Source organism: Pseudophryne corroboree, chromosome 3, assembly GCF_028390025.1.
Source record: "Pseudophryne corroboree isolate aPseCor3 chromosome 3, aPseCor3.hap2, whole genome shotgun sequence".
Taxonomy (NCBI): domain Eukaryota; kingdom Metazoa; phylum Chordata; class Amphibia; order Anura; family Myobatrachidae; genus Pseudophryne; species Pseudophryne corroboree.
In genome coordinates, this window is record NC_086446.1 from 68951195 (window position 1) to 68976599 (window position 25405).

A 25405-nucleotide genomic window follows, 5' to 3' on the forward strand; every position below is an offset into this window, starting at 1 on the left:
TGCAAGTTCTGATACTAATATGATTGCAGCATAATAATATAATAATAAGTGTAATATCAGTGGTGTTGCACCAGATTCCTGCCTGCAGACACACAAACCCCCGCATTAGTCCTACGGATTCTAGCATTAGCATTGTTGTTGAGAGCACTCTGCCCTGTGTACGTTTGTTTATATAGAGCTGACAGGCACTAAGACCCACCAGGGCTCTCACAGCAGGGTCCGTCCTGCAATATGTGGCACTCCTTGCTCTGCTGTTGAAGTGCCCATGAGCATGGATGCACCCCGAGTTCCCTGAACCCTGTAACAGCCACAAAAGTCTGCAGACTATCCTGAATAACCACCACATTGCTACACTAGCACATTGCTATCTTCACAGTGAGTAAATAGCCTATTGGTTCATTCTGCACCAGGTGCGCTACAGCACCCAGCAACTTCTGTATGCTCCAGGTTGCCACACTGCTGTGTACACATTACCAATGTGTTAAGCCCTGTATTACCCTGTACCACTGACACAGCAAACTGGTTAAGCAATCTCTGCATGGCTTTATCAATAGGTTATGAGCCCAGGCACTCCAGTGCACCAAGTGTATCATAAACAGAAAGTTCCTGTATTTGGATCAGCACAGACAGAAAGAAGCATAGTGCAACTACAAGCATGTCTTTCACCAAATGGATAAGAGAACTACCCAATGTGGAAGCTTGCTATGGAGATGCAGATGAAGTGGTAAAAACTTTGGAGAATCACAAATAATCCAGGTGATAATCCAAATCCTGATGAAGTAGATAGGGCCATGGAGCTCAAAGGCCTGGCTGTGGACAGCAATTGTATTCCATAATTCATGGGAAAGTGTCAGCACATGACATGTGGATAATTCTGGAAGAATCATATGAAGATAAGGACCTTATGAGAAGAATAAATCTGAGGCATACTCTGTAAGGTACTAAGTGGTGTGAATGCAGATACATGGATGGGTACATTAATAGGTTGATATCCATGTCTCAGAAATTGACATCTGCAGAAGACCTGGGGGATGAGGAGAAGGTAGTGATGGCAATGCTACAGAATTTAATGCTGTATTTGACTTCTGAGTGGTGGCTTTAGAATCCAATACAGCTAAGCTATCAATGGGAGTTTGTGAGAGATAAACTATTTCAATGCCAAAAATGCATGTTTGCTGAAAACAAAGCTGATAATTCTGTACTACTCACAAGTGACACTAAGCCTCAAAGGTGTATTTTTTATGTCACAAGGTGGGACATAGGGACTCTGAATACAGACTGAAAGATGTAAGACACATGCGGCCAAAGAAGCATGAGAAAAGAAACGAGTCAGCTTTAAGTATAGCTGATGGTCACAAAGAAGATTGTTGGTACACGGACATGGAGCCATGAAGCCTGGATTTTGGTAAGAGCCATACTCCATCCTTTTCATGAGACAATGGGGTTTATTTACTAAGATTCGTAATTTCCGAAAAAAGGTCAAAGTTCAATCACGAATGACATCGACAGTGTAAAACTGCAACTTTTTGAATTGATTACGACTAATTTACTAAGCTGTCGTATTCGTGTTTTTCTTTGCTTCCGATGTCGATGTCATTCGTGTTTTTTTACCTAATTTTACGGCAGTGATTAGCAAAACACTGCCGTTTTTTTTTACAATCAATCTCGGCTGGATCTGTGTGATCCGTGCTGGGGGTCGTATTTTTTTTAAAAAAAATGAAACAATGTAAAATTCAAAAAAAAAATTGCGTGGGGTCCCCCCTCCTAAGCATAACCAGCCTCGGGCTCTTTGAGCCGATCCTGGTTGCAGAAATATGGGAAAAAAAATGACAGGGGTTCCCCCATATTTAAGCAACCAGCATCGGGCTCTGCGCCTGGTCCTGGTCCCAAAAATACGGGGGACAAAAAGAGTAGGGGTCCCCCGTATTTTTAAAACCAGCACCGGGCTCCACTAGCTGGACAGATAATGCCACAGCCGGGGGTCACTTTTATACAGCGCCCTGCGGCCGTGGCATCAAAAATCCAACTAGTCACCCCTGGCCGGGGTACCCTGGGGGAGTGGGGACCCCTTCAATCAAGGGGTCCCCCCCCCCAGCCACCCAAGGGCCAGGGGTGAAGCCCGAGGCTGTCCCCCCCCATCCAATGGGCTGCGGATGGGAGGGCTGATAGCCTTTGTTGTAAAATAAAAGATATTGTTTTTAGTAGCAGTACTACAAGTCCCAGCAAGCCTCCCCCGCATGCTGGTACTTGGAGAACCACAAGTACCAGCATGCGGCAGAAAAACGGGCCCGCTGGTACCTGTAGTACTACCACTAAAAAAATACCCAAAAAAAGACAAGACACACACACCGTGAAAGTATAATTTTATTACATACATACACACATACATACATACTTACCTTAAGTACCCACGCAGGTCGGTCCTCTTGTCCAGTAGAATCCAAGGGGTACCTGTTGAAAAAATTATACTCACGAGATCCAGTGGTCCAGGCTCCTCGGCAAATCCAGGGTTAATCCACGTACTTGAATAAAATAAAAAAACGGTGTCACGACCACGAACTGAAAGGGGACCCATGTTTGCACATGGGTCACCTTTCCCCGAATGCAAGAAACCCACTTTGCCTTCTGGCTAAGTGGGTTTCTTCAGCCAATCAGGGAGCGCCACGTTGTAGCACTCTCCTGATCAGCTGTGTGCTCCTGTCTTCACTGACAGGCAGCACACGGCAGTGTTACAATGTAGCGCCTATGCGCTACATTGTAACCAATGATGGGAACTTTCTGCTCAGCGGTGACGTCACTTTAGGTCAACCGCAGGGCAGAAAGTTCCCATCATTGGTTACAATGTAGCGCATAGGCGCTACATTGTAACACTGCCGTGTGCTGCCTGTCAGTGAGGACAAGAGCACACAGCTGATCAGGAGAGTGCTACAACGTGGCACTCCCTGATTGGCTGAAGAAACCCACTTAGACAGAAGTCAAAGTGGGTTTCTGGCATTCGTGGGAAGGTGACCCATGTGCAAACATGGGTCCCCTTTCAGTTCGTGGTCGGGATACCGTTTTTTTATTTTTAACAAGTACGTGGATTAACCCTGGATTTGCCGAGGAGCCTGGACCCCTGGATCTGGTGAGTAGAATTTATTCAACAGGTACCCTTGGATTCTACTGGACAAGAGGACCGACCTGCGTGGGGCCATAGGTAAGTATGTATGTATGTGTGTATGTATGTAATAAAATTATACTTTCACGGTGTGTGTGTCTTGTCTTTTTTTGGGTATTTTTTTAGTGGTAGTACTACAGGTACCAGCGGGCCCGTTTTTCCGCCGCATGCTGGTACTTGTGGTTCTCCAAGTACCAGCATGCGGGGGAGGCTTGCTGGGACTTGTAGTACTGCTACTAAAAACAATATCTTTTATTTTACAACAAAGGCTATCAGCCCTCCCATCCGCAGCCCATTGGATGGGGGGGGACAGCCTCGGGCTTCACCCCTGGCCCTTGGGTGGCTGGGGGGGGGGGACCCCTTGATTGAAGGGGTCCCCACTCCCCCAGGGTACCCCGGCCAGGGGTGACTAGTTGGATTTTTGATGCCACGGCCGCAGGGCGCTGTATAAAAGTGACCCCCGGCTGTGGCATTATCTGTCCAGCTAGTGGAGCCCGGTGCTGGTTTTAAAAATACGGGGGACCCCTACTCTTTTTGTCCCCCGTATTTTTGGGACCAGGACCAGGCGCAGAGCCCGATGCTGGTTGCTTAAATATGGGGGAACCCCTGTCATTTTTTTTTCCCATATTTCTGCAACCAGGATCGGCTCAAAGAGCCCGAGGCTGGTTATGCTTAGGAGGGGGGACCCCACGCAATTTTTTTTGCAAAAATAAGCACTTTCCAACCCCTTCCCACTGATATACATGCACGGATCTCATGGATCCCTGCATGCATCTCAAATCACGGATAAAATAAGCAGGTCTGTTTTTTTTTAGGACTTTTTTACGAGTTGTAATTTTTCACGGCAGTGTTTTGTGTTTTTTTGCTTTGCACTTCTTAGTAAATGACCGAGATTCAGACTTAAACAGCCGCGTTTTGACCGATGGTGTATTCATTCGTAATTTTTTACCTGAACTAGCAAAAAATTACGAATGCCCTCATCACTGCCGTGATTAGTGTTTAGTAAATGACCGAGATTAACCGAGATGACACTTTGATGAAAAAACGGCATCTCGGTCAAAATCGGGAGCTTAGTAAATATACCCCAATATGTCCCAGTAATTTGATGCTTTGAGTATGGAAAATATTATTTTCCAATTTAGCATCAACATTATTTTGACATAATCTTTCTAACAGAATCTGTACATGACTTTGATGTTCCACAGGATTCTTTGAACAGATAAAATCATCTAACTAGCTGATAACAAATTTAAGCCGAATATCTTGAAAGACGACATATAGGGGCTAATTCAGGCCTGATCGCTGCTGTGCAGAGGCGTTCGCTGGGCGGGAATGGCGGTCCGGCGGCATTGGGCGACCGTTTTGGGGGCACGGTCCGGGGAACACAGGCCCGGACCGCTGCGACCCGGAGAGCGATGGGTAGCTCCCTGCCAGCATGCAGGAGCTGCGCTGGTAGGGAGCTACTCTTCAGGTACAAAAGTATCATCACTGAGCTTTTGTACCTGTGTGGGGGAAACAGAGCCAGACATGTGGGGTGGACTAGCCCTGTGCTGAGCATCCCACGCATGTCAGGATAGCTGATCGTAGCCTACTATCAGGTCTGAATTAGAGCCTTAGAAATGGCTGGAGCATTTGAAATTCCAAATGGCATCACCAAATATTCCAAGTGGCTGTTGGGGCATCTAAAGGCAGTCTTCCATTCATTCCCCAGGTAAATTAGAATCAAGTTATATGTTTCAATTTAGTTTAAATTCTAGGGCCTGAATCAGAGATTTACACAAATCTGATATTTAATTAAATCTCAGATGATTAATGATCTGCGCATGTTCAGAAGATCAGGTCCTGTGATATCGATCACATTGCCAATGGGGGTGTGGTGATAGGAAGCATTCCAGAAAATGGTGGTGTGACAATGGTTTTCAGGGCATGCCGAAGCCTGTGGCTGCGTCCTTGGACTCAGCTTTACTGGCCCCAACAGCATAATTTTTCCAGGCATCCTGAATAACCTAAGGTTTATGCAGTTGTCCAAAGTTCACGTAGTTGAACCGATGCTACATATTCTGACACAGCAGCGGATCAGAGAAGCCAGCAGTGGGCATAACTCACCCCCATTTTTTTTCTCGCCAAAGAATATGTGATGCCCAATAGGAGAAGTGGATGGGCTGATGAACCTTCAAGATAAGTCGTCCGGTAGTAGGACAGTGTACAATGGGGGTAATTCAGACCTGATCGCTGCTAGAATTCTCATCGCAAGTGGTAAGTTTTAGCTAAATGCGCATGCGCAAAGCCACATGTGCGCATGTGCCGGCCTTGCAGTGCGACGAATGTGCAGCCATTCACATGGCAACGTCGAAGAGGTGTGGTGAAGGCGGTGAGGGGGCATGGCTTCGCAAGCAAGCGAAAAGGGGCGTGAAAGTGTGTGTCTTGTGGGGGAGTGTGTTAAGGGCTGCAGGCGTGATTTTTCCACCGCTGCAAAGCAAATCGCTGTCAGTACACAATGGGCATTTGCTACTGCCGAGTAAGTCTAAGGCTACGCACAGCATGCGAACGCTCAGCGCAGGTGTCCTGTCAGGCCTCTCCCAGCGATTAATTGCAAATCAAACACACCTGTGTGCAATGCAAATGCCTCAACAGCTTATTGCATCGCTAGCTCTCTCTGAAATGGTATGTAGCCTCTCACTCCCTGGATGTGTTCAGCACACAATCTGCTCACATGTTTTTTTTCTATTATTACATGTGTCTTGCACATGTACTACATGTGTTGTTTGGCAAGCAATTGTACACATTACACACATCAGAATTTTAAATGTTAAAGGGCCACTTTCTGTGTTCACATTGTTTAAAGCTGAAGCATTGCTTGGAATTGTCTATCAAGCTGCATTGTGCTTTATAAATACACATATTGTATTTATATATTCGTCATACATGCTAATTTGTTGTTTTGGTTCTTAGAACAACATTACCACCATAATGCAATATTACCTATAATGTTCAGCAATTATGCTTCATGAACTACATCAGAGGTTCCCAAACACGGTCCTCAAGCCACCCCAACGGTCCAGGATTTAGGTATATCCATGGCTCAGCACAGATGGTTAAATCAAATGGCCTTAAGTCACCTGTGGCCTGGCATGGATACATTTAAAAGCAGGACCGTTTGGGTGCCTTGTGGGTGATCCCAATTAACTTTGCGGTCTACCGCAGACCACAAAGTTCCCATCATTGGTTACAATGTAGTTGCGCTAAGCTACATTCTAACCAGTGCGCTCCTCCTGATTGACAGGGCAGTAGCGCACAGCCAATCAGGAGAGCGCCATGATGTGGCGCTCCCTGATTGGCTGGCGGGACCTTCACTGACAGAAGTCACGGGGGGTCCCGCCATTCGGGAAAAGGAGTTCCATGTGTAAACATGGAACCCCTTTAGTTGCGTGGATCGGGTTTTTGTTTTTTTATTCAAGTCCGTGGATTACTTCGGAGAAGAAGAGGACAGATCTACACAGGATTGGTTGTAAGTATATTTTTTAATTGACAGGTACCCCGTGGATTCTACTTGACAATTGACAAGGGTACCGAGGGGCTACATGGGACAATAGGTAAGTATGTGAGTGTGTAAGTATGCATGTATGTAAAATAAAGCTTTACTTTCACGGTGTCACTGACCTAGGTTGGGGGTGTTGTGAACTCGGGGGTTCTCCCGATGGTAAGGGAGGGGAACCACAGTTGGGTCGGAACAGGGATGGCTTGATATAGGTCTTCCTCATACAGGACTCTGACAGTAAAGCTTGGTGAAAATATTAAAGGACTTTATTACAGGAAGGGAGCAACACAATGTCACATAACAGAGTAGGAGTGTATGGAGAAATGTCCAGGAGTTACTTGTGAGGGATGGTAAAGGATACTGGTGACAAAAGAACTTGAGAGCGGTGGTTAAAGACACTGATGATTTGAGAACGGTGATTAAAGACACTGATAATTTGAAGCACTTGAGAGCGGTGGTTAAAGACACTGATGATTTGAGAATGGTGATTAAAGACACTGATAATTTGAAGCACTTGAGAGCGGTGGTTAAAGACACTGATGATTTGAGAATGGTGATTAAAGACACTGATAATTTGAAGCACTTGAGAGCGGTGGTTAAAGACACTGATGATTTGAGAATGGTGATTAAAGACACTGATAATTTGAAGAACTTGAGAGCGGTGGTTAAAGGCACTGATGATTGAGAACGGTGGTTAAAGACACTGATGATTTGAGAACGGTGGTTAGAGACACTGATGATTTGAAGAACTTGAGAGCGGTGATTAAAGACACTGATGAGTTGAGAGCGGTGGTTAACCTGCAGCCCACGCTGACTCCGAGAAGCACTGGTGACTGGAGTGCAATGGAACCCAGCAGCGGCTGGGAGCGCTGGAGGCTGTGCAACGACTGACATCTGGAAATGCCGGAGGCACTGGGGTATGCTGCAGAGAGATCCGCTGAGAACAGCAGCACTGGCATCCACTTCTGAGGGAAAGACGGTACTCAGGCGCCGATGCTCTGCCCGGCGTCTGCCTTTGAATCTCCCGCCTCCGCTGGATTGGCGGAACAGTCCAATGACGTCACCTGCTCCCCGCCCACGTGATGCCGGGTGTCATGGCGGCGCCCCTGCCCAAGGGAACTGCCGGGAGCCGCGCCAGCCAGACGCTGGAGCCCGTGGACCACCGAAGGCGGAGGCCGCAACACAGACCAGCAGACTCACAGGGGTAAGCGTGGCGAACGCCGCCCATGGCGTGTGACACACGGTGTGTGTGTTGTGTTTTTTTGGGGGTATTTTTTGTGTGGTAGAACTACAGGTACCAGCGGGCCCATTATTTTGCCGCATGCTGGTATTTGTGGTTCTCCAAGTACCAGCTTGCGGGGAAGGCTTGCTGGGACTTGTAGTTCTACTACAAGAAAACAATATTCTTTATTTTTACACAAAGGCTATCAGCCCCCCATCCGCCACCCAGGGATGGGGGGACAGCCTCGGGCCTCATCCCTGGCCCTTGGGTGCCTGGCAGGGGGGACCCCTTAATTTAAGGGGTCCCCACTCCTCCAGGGAACCCCAGCCAGGGGTGACTAGTTGGGGGGGGTAATGCACGGCTGCAGGGACCTATATAAAAGTGTCCCCCGGCTGTGGCATTATCTCTCTGGCTAGTAGAGCCCGGTGCTGGTTAAAAAAATACAGGGGACCCCTACATCTTTTGTCCCCCATATTTTTTGCATCAGGACCGGACGCAGAGCCTGGTGCTGGTTGTATAAATATGGGGGGATCCTACGCAATTTTCCCCCTGTATTTACTATTTTTACAACCAGGACTGGCTCAAAGAGCCCGAGGCTGGTTATGCTTAGGAGGGGGGACTCCACGCAATTTTTATTTTTTTTACATTTTTAACTATTTAAACACTTCTCCTAATGTACACAATGAAGCCCTGCATGGATCTCACTGATCCGGCCGGACTTCATTGTGTTATGTCAGGCAGTGTTTTACTCATCACTCCCGTAAAACACTGCCCGACAATACGAATCACATCAACATCGGCAAATATGAAAATAGAAAACTCGGCAGCTTAGTAAATTAGATGGATTCAAAAAGTTGCAGTAAAATACGTCCGAAGAAATTCAAGATCAAACTCCCTACAAATCGGCACAAACACGGATATTAGTAAATAAAACCCCTGGAATCTGTTTGGTAGCTATGGCCAACATTCCATCTTAAATTCAACTACGATCTTTGTAAAGTTACCCCTTAGTATGTTTGGTTTTTAACCACAACAAGTACTCATAGCTGTTTTTTCATTTGTTTTTTTAAAAACCCTTCATTATGGGAATTAATTTTTTTTACTCTTAATTCAAAAATATTGAAAACAATACAAAGATAAAGGAAACAAAAATGTTGTTAAAAAAATGACACGGCAGCAAGCAACTGGCTGTGCTAAAAAGAGGAGTACAGTACCCAGTAGTTAGGTTTACCCACCTCTGCATCCAAACAACAAGAGGCTGGTATCAGTACCCTGGCTGAGGAAGTTGTGGGGCAAAATGAGGGAGTTTATCGGCCCAATACCCAAACACAACATTCAACATCACAATCTGACCAGGAAGGTGGGTAAAAAAAAGAGTAGATGGCAAAACTAATTTCCCAGGAGTGTTTTGGGTATTATTGACCCACAAGCCATTGTATTATTTTGTTCAAAACAAACACAACATGGGCACAGGAAGCAAGGAAAGCATCAGGAGAGAAATCATCGTTTTCCCCTTTTTCTGCCCAGCTAAAGGGGTCGTTGTTCAGTGTGGGGTCTGTGCCCGGTATCTTTGAGGGGACTTCCCAGTGTGTTCTTGTTCCTGAGCAGGGCTAAGGGATGAGGCAGGTGTTGTCGCCTCCCTGAGACTCATGGAGGGCTGCCATAGTCTGCTTGCCTTGGCCAATACTGGCGGAGATGTCACACATGCCTTGTTGCACAGTTATGGTCAGCTCACAGACCCTGGAGCTCAGCTTACGCTCCTCCAGAAGCATCTGGTCATGGAAATTGGTGGTGTTTTGTGATTGTGACACAATGTGGCCCAGAAGCTCCTGGATATTGGGTTGGGGGAGTGTGTCGGTGGCTCGCAGGGATAGAGTGCTTTCCGGGCCCACACTGGAGCTGTCGGTGCTCCCCCTCTCCTCAGTCTCAGTGAGCTGCCCCTCCTGTGCTGTGTTTGGAAAAGGAGACAAAAGTAAAGTTACTAAAAATCTGAATCCTTCATTTTTTAAGTTTAGTGTTTTAACAATAAAAGGAGATTTATGGTAGACTTACCATGGTTAAATCTCTTTGTGCGAGGTACACTGGGTTCCACAGGGAAACATCAGGGTGTAGAGATGGATCTTGATTCAGGCACCAACAGGTTAAAGCTTTAGACTGTCCCAAGATGCATTGGGGCCTCCTCTATAATCCAGCCTCCAGGCACTGTGAGCTCAGTTTTAGTTAACCAGTCCAATGCAGAAGCAGGTAAAAGAGAAGGCAGATGTTAGTCACATAGAACCACATTCCCACGACAGGAGAAGGGACTAGCTGCTAATGCCATACAAATCCAAAGAAGCTGTGTGCGTCAGGGTGGGCACCCTGTGGAACCCAGTGTACCTCGCAGAAAGAGATTTAACCATGGTAAGTCTACCATAAATCTCCTTTTCTGCAGCGGGGTACACTGTGTTCCACAGGGAAACATCAGAGATGTCCTAAAGCAGTTCCTCAAGGGAGGGGAAGCACATTAGCGGGTATGAGAACCAGGCAACCAAAGGAAGCATCCTGGGAGGTGGAAGAATTGAAGGCATAGAACCTAAAAAACGTGTTCACTGAAGACCATGTAGCCGCCTTGCACAATTGTTCTGCGGATGCGTCACGGCGGGCCACCCAAGAAGGTCCAACAGACCGAGTAGACTGGGCTTTAATAGCAGCAGGAGCTGGGAGTCCAGCCTACGCATAGGCTTGTGCAATCACCATTCTAATCCATCTGGCCAAGGTTTGCTTGTTCGCAGGCCAACCATGTTTGTGGAAACAGTACAAAGAGGGTATCTGACCTCCTGATAGAGGCAGTCCTCTGCACATATATACGGAGAGCCCGTACCACATCCAAAGACCGTTCGTTGGAGGACAATCCAGAAGAGATGAAGGCTGGAACCACAATCTCTTGATTGAGGTGAAAAGATTACACCACCTTAGGTAAATACCCAGGGCGAGTTCGAAGAACTGCAGGGTCATGATGAAAAATCAAAAAGGTTGGATGACAGGACAAAGCCCCTAAGTCTGACACACGTCTAGCAGAGGCAATAGCCAACAGAAATAGGACCTTGGCTGTGAGCTATTTAAGGTTCACTGATTCAAGAGGTTCAAATAGAGACTTTTGCAGGGCCTTCAGGACAACAGACAAATCCCATGGAGCCACAGGAGGCACATAGGGAGGCTGAATCCACAGTACGCCCTGAGTGAAGGTATGAACGTCAGGTATAGATGAATTTTTCTCTGAAACCACACCGACAAGGCAGATATGTGAACCTTGATTGAGGCCAGGCGGAGTCCTAAATCCAGGCCTTGTTGCAAAAAAGCCAGAAGTCTGGAAGTACTAAACTTGTAAGCATCGAAATTCTTAGCAGCACACCAGGTGAAGTAAGAATTCCAATCCAGACCCTATAATAAATCCGTGCAGAAGCTGGTTTGCGGGCCTTTAGCATAGTTTGGATAACCGCCTTGCAGAATCCTTTGGCCCTCAGGAGTGAAGCTTCAAGAGCCACGCCGTCAAAGCCAGTCTGGCCAGGTCTGGGTAGACACAAGGGCCCTGAACGAGGAGGTCTGGGCATTGAGGAAGTAGAAGAGGACGCTCTATCGAACCAATGCCGTCTGGGCCACGCTGGAGCGACTAGAAGTAGTGTTCCTCCTTCTTGCTTGAACTTCCGTAGTACCCAGGGCAGGAGTGACACTGGAGGGAACACGTAGGGAAGCTGAAAGTTCCATGGTTGCAAGTGCGTCCACGAACGCTGCTTGTGGATCCCTTGTTCTTGATCCGTAGACTGGAACCTTGTGATTGTGTCGAGACGCCATCAGGTCTACGTCTGGTAGACCCCACTTGTGCACTAGGAGTTGAAAGACTTCCTGATGAAGGCTCCACTCTCCGGCGTGCACGTCCTGACGACTGAGGAAATCCGCTTCCCAGTTGAGGACTCCCGGAATGAACACTGCCGATATTGCTGGCAGATGGCGTTCTGCCCAACAAAGGATTTTTGACACTTCCTGCATTGCCATGCAACTTTGAGTGCCGCCTTGATGGTTTATGCATGCCACTGTGGTGGCATTGTCTGATTGTACTTGAACAGGCCTGTTCTGTATCAGAAGCAGGGCAAGAGTCTGTGTCCAGTTGTGCCCCAAGGTGCACCATGCTCCGAGTAGGGACCAGTTGACTAGCGACCTGTGGGATTGTAGGAAGTGTATCGTCAATTGCAGATGACTGAGGAGGACATCTTGGGAGTGCGCCAGGATCAGCAAGTCATCCAGATATGGCAGGGTCCTGAATCCCTGACGACGTAGATGAGCCGTCATTACGGCCATAACCTTGGTGAAGATCCGAGGGGCCATGTCCAGTCCAAACGCAGAGCCTGGAACTGATAGTGAAGGTTGTCAATAGCAAACCGCAGATACTGCTAATGCGATATAGCAATGGGTATATGCAGGTAAGCATCTTGTATATCCAGGGATACCATGTAATCTCTGGGTTCCATGGCCAGTACAATCGAATGCAGCATTTCCATACAGAACTTGGACACCTCACAAATTTGTACTGTGATTTGAGGTTGAGTATAGGCCGGAAAGACCCATTTAATTTCGGGACTAGAAACAGGGTTGAATAGTATCCTCCACCTCTCTGAGACAGAGGTATCGGCACTACCACTCCCATATCTAGGAGGGAACGCACAACCAGGTGTAGAACTTGTACTTTCAACGGGTCTGAATGAATAACCGTTGTGCAGAACTGGTGAGGGGGACGTCTCTTGAACGAGACCACATACCGGTGAAAGACGACTTCTCACACCCATGCATCTGAAGTGGTCTCTAACCAACCTGAGTACTGCAGAAGTTGGCCTCCCACCTTGGGATTCCCCAGGGGGATGCACGCCCCTTCATGCAGCAGGCTTATCTTGTTTGGAAGCAGGCTCACGGGCAGCCCAAGATTGTTTAGACTTCAGTTTAGTGGTTTTGGAAGCACGAGCTTGTCTCGGGTAGGATTGACCTTTTGCTTTCCCTTGAGGTCGAAAGGAACGAAAAGTGGTACTCTTTGCCTTCTGTGCAGAAGGATTAGTATTTGGGAGAAATGCAGTCTTAGCAGCCGCTAAGTCAGTCACAATCTTATTCAGATCTTCCCCAAAGAGGATGTTTCCCTTACAAGGGAGCACCTCCAATGTCATTTTAGAGTCCAGGTCCACCTTCCATGACCTCAACCACAGAATCCAGCGAGCCAGGATGGACGTAGTCGACGCCTTGGCTGCCATTACACCTGCCTCCGAGGATGCCTCCTGAATATATTGGGAGGCAGTGGCAATATGAGACAGCTATTGTCTGGCAGTGTCAGATAAATCCTAAGGCTGCTCATCATCTATTGCTTGAACCCATGCTTCGATTGCTTTTGCGGCCCAGGAGGCTGCTATAGTGGGTCTATGTACAGCACTGGTAAGGGAGTAAATAGACTTCAGGCATCTCTCCACACGCTTATCTGTCGGTTCCTTCAGTGTGGTGACAGGCAGAATGGATGATACCACAAGACGGGTGACATGGGAGTCCACCGGCGGTGGAGTTTCCCACGTATTACATAACTCAGCAGGGAGAGGAAAACCAGCAAGCATCTTTTTAGTCAGTTAGAATTTCTTTTATTGAGAAGACCAGGGTTTCTGACGCATGTCTATTAAATGGTCAGAATGCGGTAAGACTACCTTAGTTACCTTCTTACGCTTACTTAAACTTATCAGGTTTCTTAGACGCAGTGCCGTAACTAGGCATTTTAGCGCTGTGTGCAAGAAACAACATTGGCGCCCCCCATGTAAGATAGGGGCAGTGCGCGCCGTAGGCGCGTGAACAATATATAGGGGCGTGGCTTCATGGGGAAGGGGCGTGGCCACAAAATAATAGCAATTCATACTACGGTGCACAGTAGTCTCCATTATTCAAATTATGCTGCACAGTAGCGCCACTACACCAGGTAGAGCCCCTTTTTACACATTACAGCAGACAGCGTCCCGCTTTTTACACATTACAGCAGACAGTCCCCCTTTTTACACATTACGGCAGACAGAGTCCCCCTTTTTACACATTACAGCAGACAGCGTCCCCCTTTTTACATATTACAGCAGACAGTCCCCCTTTTTACACATTACGGCAGACAGCGTCCCCTTTTTACACATTACAGCAGACAGCATCCCCGTTTTTACACATTACGGCAGACGGTGTCCCCCTTTATACACATTGCAGCAGCCAGCATCCCCCTTTTTACACATTACGGCAGCCAGTCCCCATTTTTACACATTGCAGAAGCCAGGCCCCCTTTTTACATATTACGGCAGACGGTGTCCCCCTTTTTACACATTGCGGCAGCCAGTCCCCCTTTTTACACATTACGGCAGCCAGTCCCCCTTTTTACACATTGCGGCAGCCAGGCCCCCTTTTTACACATTGCGGCAGCCAGTCCCCCTTTTTACACATTACGGCAGCCAGTCCCCCTTTTTATACATTGCGGCAGCCAGGCCCCCTTTTTACACATTACGACAGCCAGGCCCCCTTTTTACATATTACGGCAGACGGTGTACTCCTTTTTACACATTGCAGCAGCCAGTCCCCGTTTTTACACATTATGGCAGATGGTGTCCCACTGAGAGAGAAAGAGAGAGAGAGAGAGAGAGAGATACTTACCATCTCCCCACTGACAGGCTCCTCATGCTGGCAGCTTCCTCGGTGCAGGCATCGGACAAGGAGGAGGAGGGAGGGGGACTGGAGCCGCAGCAGGGCTATGTCATTGGTAGTAAGCGCCACTGCAGCTGTCCCCTCTTCTTCCGTATTGGCTGCCCGGCGCTGCTGTGGATGATGGGATGGAGGAACCACATCCCAGCATCCACAGCAGCGCCGGGCAGCCAATACGGAAGGAGAGGGGACAGCTGCAGCTGCGCTTACTACCAATGAAATAGCGCTGCTGCGGCTCCAGTCCCCCTCCCTCCTCCTCCTTCTCCGCTGTCCGGCGCTGCTCTCTTCTCCCCCCATAGCGCGTCGGCGGCGCACACAGCAGAGGCGGCATGTAATGAGTCAATTTGACTCATTACATGTGTGGCATACTGGAATGTTAGGAGACAAGAGATATTGGAAAGTTCCAAAAGCCATTTAATTCTTATCAGTGAGTGGGGGAGTTTTATGGCCCCAAACCAGTTCTGGCAGACCCTGCCACATCTAGGGGGTTAGGACAGGAAGTGCAGGGGGATTTTAGGACAAGGAACAAAGCACAGGGGAGTGCAGTGGGAGCTGAGGTCTGAGGATGGAGGGCACAGGCTAGTGTCCAGGAGAAACGCAGTCCGGGGACTGTGGAACAAGCATGGTCTACAGTCCCTGGCACGTTGGAGAGAAGAGCAGCGTGTGGGTGTTGCTATGAAGAAAGGGAGAGCCCATATCTGCAGTGTAACAGGAGAGCCAGTAGCTTCAGTGAGAGATGGAGAGAAGAGCAGCGTGTGGGTGTTGCTGTGAAGAGAGGGAGAGCCCATATCTGCAGTGTAACAGGAGAGCCAGTAGCTTCAGTGAGAGATGGAGAGTGCAGTGTGAGAGCCACAGTATGCAGAGTACAGTGGAAGGAACCAGGAACAAAGGACCTTCAGGTGTACCCAAGAAGCAGGACGGGAGGTGTGAGTCTGCGGGAGAGGACGAGCTGGGTGAGTGGTAGGAACCACGTTTGGCGGAAGGCCCCCAGTAACGTGTCCATGAGATCCCGTTTAGATAGAGCCCCTAGCAAATGGGGGAGAGCACACTGAAATGAATCTCAGTTTGCGGAAGCCGCACTACTGATTCCCAGAGACTGCGCTGGTATGTACTGTACTGTAATACTGTCACATCACTGTAAATGCTGTTATTGCCAGTGAAGCAAATGAAAGGAGATGTAACCTGATGTAACCCATATTAATATTGAGCTGGAGAGGAGAACAAGGAGTTAAATGTTACTGTCGTGATAACCCTGTCTGAACTGTGAATAAACTGCTTGCTTATGTGATGAGATGGCCTGGCGTGACAATGCTTTTTAATATCACTGATGGACCGGCCGCTGCTTGGCTATCACACATGCCACTGGCCGTGCGCCCTCAGGGCAACTGCGCTGTGTGCCAGGCCCACTTGGCACACACGTAGTTACGGCCCTGCTTAGACGCAGCAGTGGTGTCTACATCATCATCGATTTGTAGAATCAGCTTAATAGCTTCCACTAGGTCAGGCACATAAATTTTTGTGGTAGAGTCCTCGTCAGCAGCAACTGTATCAGTGTCTGACGGGTCAGTATACTCCCCATCCTCATCAGAGGTATCATCTGAGATATTAGTGGATTGTGAGGAGGAAGCGGCCTGCTTAGATAACACCTTGGCCCCAGGGGGCCTCAGGTGGATTTTTGTCTAACCAAAAATTTATTCAGTTGTAACCTCAACCACTGACGCAAAGTTCCCACCATTGAATATAATGGAGCGGCATAGTGTTATGCGCCGCCTGACAGCTCAGACGCGCACAGCCAATCAGGAGAGTGCCACGACGTGGCGCTCTCTGATTGGCTCAAGGGACCCTCTTTAACAGGAGTCACGGGGGGGACTCAGCAGTCGGGGAAAGGGGTCCCATGTGTAAACATTGGACCCCTTTCAGTGCGTGGATCGGTTTTGCGTTTTATTATTTTGCCAAGTACCTGGATTACAAGCAGAAGAGGACAAATCTAAACAGGATTTTGGTGAGTATAATTTTATTTACAGGTAACTCGTGGATTCTACTGGTGAAGAGGACCGCGCCTCGTGTCAACATAGGTAAGTATGTGTGTGTCGGCATGTATGTAATAAAGTTATACTATCACGGTGTGTGTGTACTGTTTTTATTTGTGTATTTTTTTTGCAGTAGAACTACGGTACCAGCGGGCCCGTTTCCCCCCCCCCCCCGCATGCTGGTACTTGTGGTTCTCCAAGTACCAGCTTGTGGGGGAGGCTTGCTGGGACTTGTAGTTCTGCTACAAAAACAATATTCTTTATTTTGATACTTGGCTATCAGCCTCCCATCCGCCACCCTTGGATGGGGGGGACAGCCTCGGGCTTCACCCCTGGCCCTTGGGTGGCTGGAGGGGGGACCCCTTGATTTAAGGGGTGCCCACTGCTCCAGGGTACCCCGGCCAGGGGTGACTAGTTGGGGATTTAATGCCACGGCCGCAGGGACCGGTATAAAAGTGTCCCCCGGCTGTGGCATTATCTCTCCAGCTAGTGGAGCCCGGTGCTGGTGCGAAAAATACGGGGGATCCCCTGTCAATTCCCCCCCCATATTTTTACAACCAGGACCGGCTCAAAGAGCCCGAGGCTGGTTATGCTTTGGAGGGGGGACCCCACACATTTTTTTTCAGGGTTTTTAACCCATTCCCACTGAAAAACATGCTCTGATCTCTCCATATTATTTTAGTCAGTAAAAAAAAAAAAATTCTTTTAAAAAATATATTAAATAATACTTGTGGCTCCTAATAGACAAACCAAGTAGATAATCCCTTCTAACATAAATAGATATGCTATTAGCAACAAAAAAAACACAAAAAAAATGTTTTTTTATATTTTTATTAGATCCCGCCAGCAAAATGAGGCGGACTGAAATTGACGAAATGACTGTCGAAAAGCACTGTTGTCGAAACGACATTCTTCAATTGAATATACTTTTGTTGAAAAGCCGCATTTTTACCACTGCAGACATGTCGAATTTGACAACTGTCGAATTGCAAAAAGTCGAATCTGAAACGTCCGTTTTTTTCCCGAAAAGTACTGTATTGCATTGTCGAATCATTTTTTTGTGTCGAAAATGCCCCGTTTTTCAACATTTGCGGCAATTCGACCGCAATTGCATATGGCCCTAGATGAGATACAGTATGATGTCAGGGAGTGGTGGTGAATGATTGTTATATGGTGTTAGAGCGATATGAGAAAATATGGTATCAGGGAAAGTTGGTGAGGGTTATGTCAGTAGATGAGGTATAATGTCTGGGAGATCTTATATGCGGAAAAGTCACTTAGACTACAAGATTTATGCCACTGACATTCTACTTTTTTATTGTGAGCGTTTTTGTAGGTGCCTTGTTAATTTAAAGTGCCACGGTTTACATCTAAGTCTACATGGAGTCTGATGGGTAGCTGGAGCCACTTCATCAAGGGCTATTTCTAGAGTGGATAAGGTGTGATACAGCCATCTCAGGAGAAGTGAATGTAGAAATTGGTGAGAGCAGATATTGCAGAGAGGTGGAAAGTTTTTGAAAATGAATAGCATTAATATTTCTATGGGTTTGAGGAGGATTGAAGGACTTCAGTGACATTGAGTTTGAAGTAATGGAGCAGAGCTTGCAGGTGATAAGGTTGTGATCTGAGAGAAAGAATTCTCTAATTCAGAAAATGAACATAGTCAACAAGATCAAGGCATTGGCCCTCCTGTGTATAAAAGGCAGATTAGTGCCATGTACAGTAATGTGTGTACCATCATCTTCTTCTGGATTATCATCAGTGACACCAACACATGCGTTACAAGATCCTGAACCAGGTTTGGTATGATCAGTTAGGATGCTGGCAGTCACATGAATGACAGTGGTATCCTGACATTGAAGATCCCCACCTCGGAGGGAGTAAGTATTTTTACCCTCTCCCATTCCCTACACTAACCCTCTGGGGGGGTGGCTAGGGCTAACCCTCCAGGAGTGGTGGCTAGGGCTAACCCTTGGAGGATGGTGGCTAGGGCTAACCCCCCTTAGTGCCTAACCCTAACTGTCACCCTCCACATGCCCTAACCTTAACCTAAACCTCTGATACTTACCTTTGGGATGTTTGCTGTTGGTGTACCTGCATCGATCTCCTAAGTGGTGTCTGAACTTTGTATTGGTCACATTACTGCTGGCATCCCGTCTGCTGGTATGTTGAATGCATCCCCCTGAACCTGGTGAGGTTCATCAAATCGACAGTATCTAGGTCAACAATGTTTAGGTCGACCACTATAGGTCGACAGTCACTAGGTCGACATGGATGGAAGGTCGACAGGGTTTCTAGGTCGACATGTGCTAGGTCGACAGATCTAAAGGTCGACATGAGGTTTCATTTTTTTTGGGTGTCGTTTTCTTCGTAGAGTGACCAGGAACCCCAATTAGTGCACCGCGTCCCCTCGCATGGCTCGCTTCGCTCGCCATGCTTCGGGCATGGTGCCTTCGCTCCGCTCTGCACAGATTACCGTTCCAATCATAGTCCACGTGGATTGTTAAGTATGAAAAAATTCAAAAAAAGAAAAAAAATGTGAAAAACTCATGTTGACCTTTAGACCTGTCGACCTAGCACATGTCGACATAGAAACCCTGTCGACCTTCCATCCATGTCGACCTAGTGACTGTCGACCTATAGTGGTCGACCTAAACATTGTCGACCTAGACAGTGTCTACCTTCAGACCGGATCCCCCCTGAACCATACCTTGGGCCTATTACAGAGATTTACAGAAATGATGGTTTATGTACATCTCTGATGTTTACTAACCTGCGCATGGGCAGGACCCATTCTGCGCATGTGGAGAACAGGTGCTGCATCATTGGACGCAGTGCCTCTGATCCTGATTGACAGGCTGCTGTCAATTTAGGGGTGGGGAAGTGTGGCAAAGGGGATAATTTTACAAAATGGGGGGACTGTTTTCTCCCATTTTGTAGAAGTACCAAGGCCAGGGTCAGCTTCTTCCAATGCAGATTTCCTGGCCACAGAAGTATTCACCTGAGGGGTACTCAGATAACTTATGTTTACACAGAGTGATCTAGTGCTGCATCTTAACAGCAGGTCACTGAAGCTGGCAGGAGGCATCTATGTACATAAGACACCTCACGCTTTTTTTGCATATTTTGAGACAGCAGCTGCATCTAAAAATAGAGCTTCTGTATGAGCTGTGTCCATTTCTGAACCTTGCCCATACTTGCCTACTTTTGAAAAAGCATTTCAGGGAGATTGTGAAAGTAACACCTATCAGCGCGGGCGAGTACTACTACATCTGAGAGGCGTGTCATGAAAAGGACTTACATCCAAATGTAAATGAGCCCCAAAGTTAGTAAGATCTACTTGTTGAAGAAAAGACTCTTATATTTTGCAGGATTTGTTCGTGTATTGTGTTTTACAAGAGGTTCCATATACTGTAAGTGGCCACAAGAAACCTTTAAAATGCATGTAACCATAGGAATCATATTGTGCCTTATAACCAATACAGGGAAATGGCCTGATGATCCCATTTAAATGTATGTATCTATGATTTCATTTTTTTCAGGGAGATTGAGGGACCATTCAGGGAGTGAGGGAGATTGCTACTATTTCAGGGAGTCTCCTGCAGAATGAGGGAGGGTAGGCAACTATGACCTTGCCCTTTATACAAGCAAGGCAGCAGCTACACTCAGATGCTATCCTTTGCTACTTAACCATTTACGTAACGTGTCCCACTTTCACCCGTCTGGTGGAGTCTTGAGTAATACAAACTGAATACGTTTTGTGCATCTCTGATCTGGTTTTTCTCTCTGCATCTGGGTTAATATCCTTGCCTCTCTGCTGTGGTGTGAAAGGGGGAAGAATAGAGAGTGCTGCCAAAGTACAGTAGAGAACCCAAGCAACAGCCAAAGCAATAGCATAGTCACATAGGCTATAACATTTAATTACATTACCTTTGTCTTTTTTCCATTTTTCTTCATCTTCTTTTCTTTTTATTTCCCCTTCTGCACCAGAGAGCATTGGGCATTCTGACATGATGGTTTAAGTGTTCCAACAAATCCTAGCACAAAATAAAAGGTATTTACATTGAACTACTTCTTCTGCCATTCAGTATGAGGATGAAAGCAATACATGATTGACCATATGTGACCTTACAGTTCACCAAGAACCTTTGCAATCTGGTGGACCTTTATGCCATAGATCATTGAGTATCACGGCCTACTTCCCTATACATTGTAAGCTTGCGAGCAGGGCCTTCCTACCTCTATGACTTTTTGTTACTACCCAGTTATTACTTTATTTTTATCACAGTTGTTTCCTATTGTTTTGTTTTATGTTATCACTGTTTCCAATTGTACAGCGCAACGGAATTTGCTGCACTATGGGGGTCATTCCGAGTTGTTCGCTCGTTGCCGATTTTCGCATGGTACGCAGTGCGCATGCGCTAAGTATTTTTGCTCAAAACATAGTAGATTTACTCACGCCCGAACAAAGAATTTTCATCGTTGAAGTGATCGGAGTGTGATTGACAGGAAGTGGGTGTTTCTGGGCGGAAACTGGCCGTTTTCTGGGAGTGTGTGGAAAAACGCAGGCGTGTCAGGGAAAAACGCGGGAGTGTCTGGAGAAACGGGGGAGTGGCTGGCCGAACGCTGGGCGTGTGTGTGACATCAAACCAGGAACGAAACGGCCTGAGCTGATCGCTATTTGTGAGTAGGTCTGGAGCTACTCAGAAACTGCTAAGAAATCTCTATTCGCTATTCTGCGAATCTTTTGTTCGCTATTCTGCTAAGCTAAGATACACTCCCAGAGGGTGGCGGCCTAGCGTGTGCAATGCTGCTAAAAGCAGCTAACGAGCGAACAACTCGGAATGAGGGCCTATATAAAAAAAACTGTTAATAAATAAATAATACTTGCCTAATAATTTTTATTGTTCATGCTTCAAGTGGCTAGTGCAAGAGGTGTGACAGTGTGATTTATATTATGAGTTGCACAATGGAGTAAATGTACTAAGATGGGAGTTCTATTTAAGATGGGATGTTGCCCATAGCAACCAATCAGATTCCAGGTATTATCTTCTAGAAGGTGCTAGATAAATGAAGTAGAATCTGATTGGTTGCTATGGGCACAATATGAGGCATCACACAATTTTTGGCTGAGATATTATGGTACAATTTCTAATCAGAGCATCCAACTGGGCATAGTCACACCACCACAGGTGTCCATGCTGCCACCTATTATCATGGACTGGTTGATCTGCTGATGACTCTCTGCACGCATGCTGTCACAAACATAAACACACATGTTGACACAAACATACACACACACATACATGCTGACACAAACATACACACACACATGCTGACACAAACATACATTCACACACATGCTGACGCACACATTCTTGCATACTGACTCCTGACCCAAGACTGACAGAGTTGCATCATTGTCTTAACTTTATGTAAAAATCACATATTACATTTGATACATTTAGTCACAGGCTCGGTTAGGGGGGAATTATTTTTTATTTCATTTAGGTGAATATATTTGAGGGTATATTTCTCAATATTTATTAATGGTATAAAAATAATCATAGCTAGGACCACAGGGAATGAATAAGAACATAGATCTCATCTGCAATCTGTTATCCTTTTATTTAGAGATGAGCAGGTTCGGTTCTCTGAGAACCGAACCCTACCGAACTCCACGTGTCAAACACGGTTCCGAGCCCGGCTCGGTTGTTCCCGCCTGACTCGGAAAATCCGAACGAGGCAAAACATCATCATCCCGCTGTAGGATTCTAGCGAGATTCGGATTCCATATAAAGAGCGGCACGTCGCCGCCATTTTCACTCGTGCATTGTAGAGGGTACAGAATGAGGCTACATTCTCTCAGTGTCAAATCTCAGTATCAGTGCTCAGTATCAGTGCTTATTGCTGCTCAGTAATACTAGTACAGTGTCTTGTGCTGCATCTTGCTGCTGTAGGGTGCTGTGGTAGTAGTGTCCTGTGACTGTGTATCGTTCAGTGGCGTAACTAGGAATTTTTCTCCCCCAAACCAAAAAATTCTCTGGCTCCCCCGCCCCCTTCCCATAAACGGCACTATAAAAGGGAAGATGCGCGTGTGTGCCGGAAAGGGGGTGTGGCCTCACTGAAATGGGTGTGGCTTCACTGAAAGGGGCGTGACAATGCAGGTAAAGTCTTCCTTATACCCCAGTTTTGCAACCTGCACGCCGAGACATTGGCCACCACAGGGAAAAAAAATAATCCTGATTCATGTCCCTAACATTATTTGTCATTTTTCCTCCTTATAGTAATGCCCCTTACACATTATGCCACATACTGCCATGGCCCTTAGACATAATGCCACACACCATAATGTCCATTACACAATATGCCACACACCGTAATGCCCCTGACACATTATACAACAAACCGTAATGCCTGTGACATACTGTATTATGGCACACACCGCAATGCCCATTATAAATTATGCCGCACACTGCAATGCCCAAGACATTATACCACATACCATAATGTCCATGATATAGTAAACCACACACCGTAATGCCTGTGACACATTATACCACACACCGCAATGTCCGTGATACACTATGCCACACACCGCAATGCCAATTACACATTAAGACCTACAGTAAGGCTTATAATTATTTTTAAATTACCTGCTCGTTGCCAGGGATTTCATGCTCTTGGTTCCATGCACAGTGCCAGGGTTTGTCAGGGTGTCATACGCGTTACCAGGGGTTTCATGAGCTGGGTGTTGTGCTTGTAACCAGGGGATAATGCTTGTTGCTAGGGCTGTGCTCCCAGTGCCACATATGCCCCCAGTGCCAGATATTCCCCCATAGTGCCAGGTACACATTGCCCCACAGTGCCAGATATGCCCCCAGTGCCAGATACAGAGATGCCCCCAGTGCCAGATACAGAAATGCCCCCAGTGCCAGATACACCTGTCCCCCCAGTGCCAGTTATGCCCCCAGTGCCAGATACAGAAATGCCCCCACAGTACCAGATATGCCCCCAGTGCCAGATACAGAGATGATCCCAGTGCCAGATACAGAAATGCCCCTCAATGCCAGATACATAAATGCCCCCCAATGCTAGATATGCCTCCAGTGCCAGATTCAGATATGCCCCCAGTGCCAGATACATAAATGCCCCCCAATGCCAGATACAGAGATGCCCCCAGTGCCAGATACAGAAATGCCCCCCCATCCAGATATGCCCCCAGTGCCAGATACATAAATGCCCCCCAATGCCAGATATGCCCCCAATGCCAGATACATAAATGCCTTTCAATTCGGCACCGATCCGTGAGCCAATCAAAGCTCGCGGCCCGGCAGCCAATCAGGAGCCTTGGCTGCCGGACCACGAGCTCTGATTGGCTCACGGGCCGGCGCCGAATTGAAAGTAGACACAGAGGGGCAGGAGAGGCGCACGCTGCACGCTCTCCTCCCCTCAAGAAGCAGCAACACAACAGCAGCATCCTCAGCGAAGAGAAGGAGGGAGACAGCAGATTGACATGCGGACGGTATGAGCTGGAATTCATATTTTACCACACGGTATGAGTCGAAATTCACATTATAGCACACAGTATGAGACGAAATTCACATTACAGCACACGGTATGAGCAAAAATTCACATTACAGCACACGGTATGAGACGAAATTCACATTACAGCACACGGTATGAGCAAAAATTCACATTACAGCACACAGTATGAGCCGAAATTCACATTACAGCACACGGTATGAGCCAAAATTCACATTACAGCACACGGTATGAGCCGGAATTCATATTTTACCACACGGTATGAGACGAAATTCACATTACAGCACCCAGTATGAGCCAAAATTCACATTACAGCACACGGTATGAGCAAAAATTCACATTACAGCACACGTATGAGCCAAAATTCACATTACAGCATACAGTATGAGCCAAAATTCACATTACAGCACACGGTATGAGCCGAAAATTCACATTACAGCACACGGTATGAGTCAAAATTCACATTACAGCACACGGTATGAGCCGAAATTCACATTACAGCGTACGGTATAAGACGGAATTCATATTTTACCACACGGTATGAGCCGAAATTCACATTATAGCAGACGGTATGACCCACAATTCAGGGACAGGGAGAGACAGTGACAGCAGGGACAGAGAGAGTGACAGCAGGGACATAGGGAAGCAGAGGAACATTACCTGTGGTCAGCTGCGGCAGAGGAGCCCATTGTCTGCGGGGGATGCGGTGATACTAAGCTGTCCTTCGTTGCTGCAGCATTGATGTCCATCTGACCACTGCCAGTTGTGGTCTGCGGTGGTCAGCTTTCAGTGGCGGGGCAGTGTGCGGCAGTGAGCGTTGGTCAGCAGTGGGCGGCGGGCGGCTGTGATATAAATATATAATTTTTTTACATTTATTTTATTAATTCCTCCCTGTCCCTGCCGTCCAAGTGATCTGGGGGTGAGCTGCAGTACAAGTGATCTGGGGGTGAGCTACCCAGTCACTTTCCACCCAGCCCAACTCCCCCCTCTCGCCTGGGTGGTCCTGGGCCCGCAGTCCTGGAGGGAGCAGGTGCTGCCAGTGATGCTGTTAGGAGGGCAGAGGACAAGGAAGGGCATCAGGCAGATGGAGAGTAGAAGCAGCAGCAGCAGCGGCGGTTGGCAGCGGGGGAGGGCCCATCTGCAGAACAGCCATCTATCCCCCCTCTCCCCCACTGTCTCCT

At 47.3% G+C, this 25405-nt stretch overlaps 1 protein-coding gene across 1 annotated transcript in view; it reads right to left on the bottom strand.

The window, feature by feature from the left end:
- Positions 1-25405, bottom strand: part of LOC135054769 (uncharacterized) — a 118335-nt gene that overhangs the window by 37746 nt on the left and 55184 nt on the right. The window contains exon 2 of the mRNA XM_063958091.1: positions 20610-20716. Coding sequence (XP_063814161.1) covers positions 20610-20691 — 82 coding nt within the window. The 5' untranslated portion in view covers positions 20692-20716. The remainder of the gene's footprint in view (positions 1-20609; positions 20717-25405) is intronic.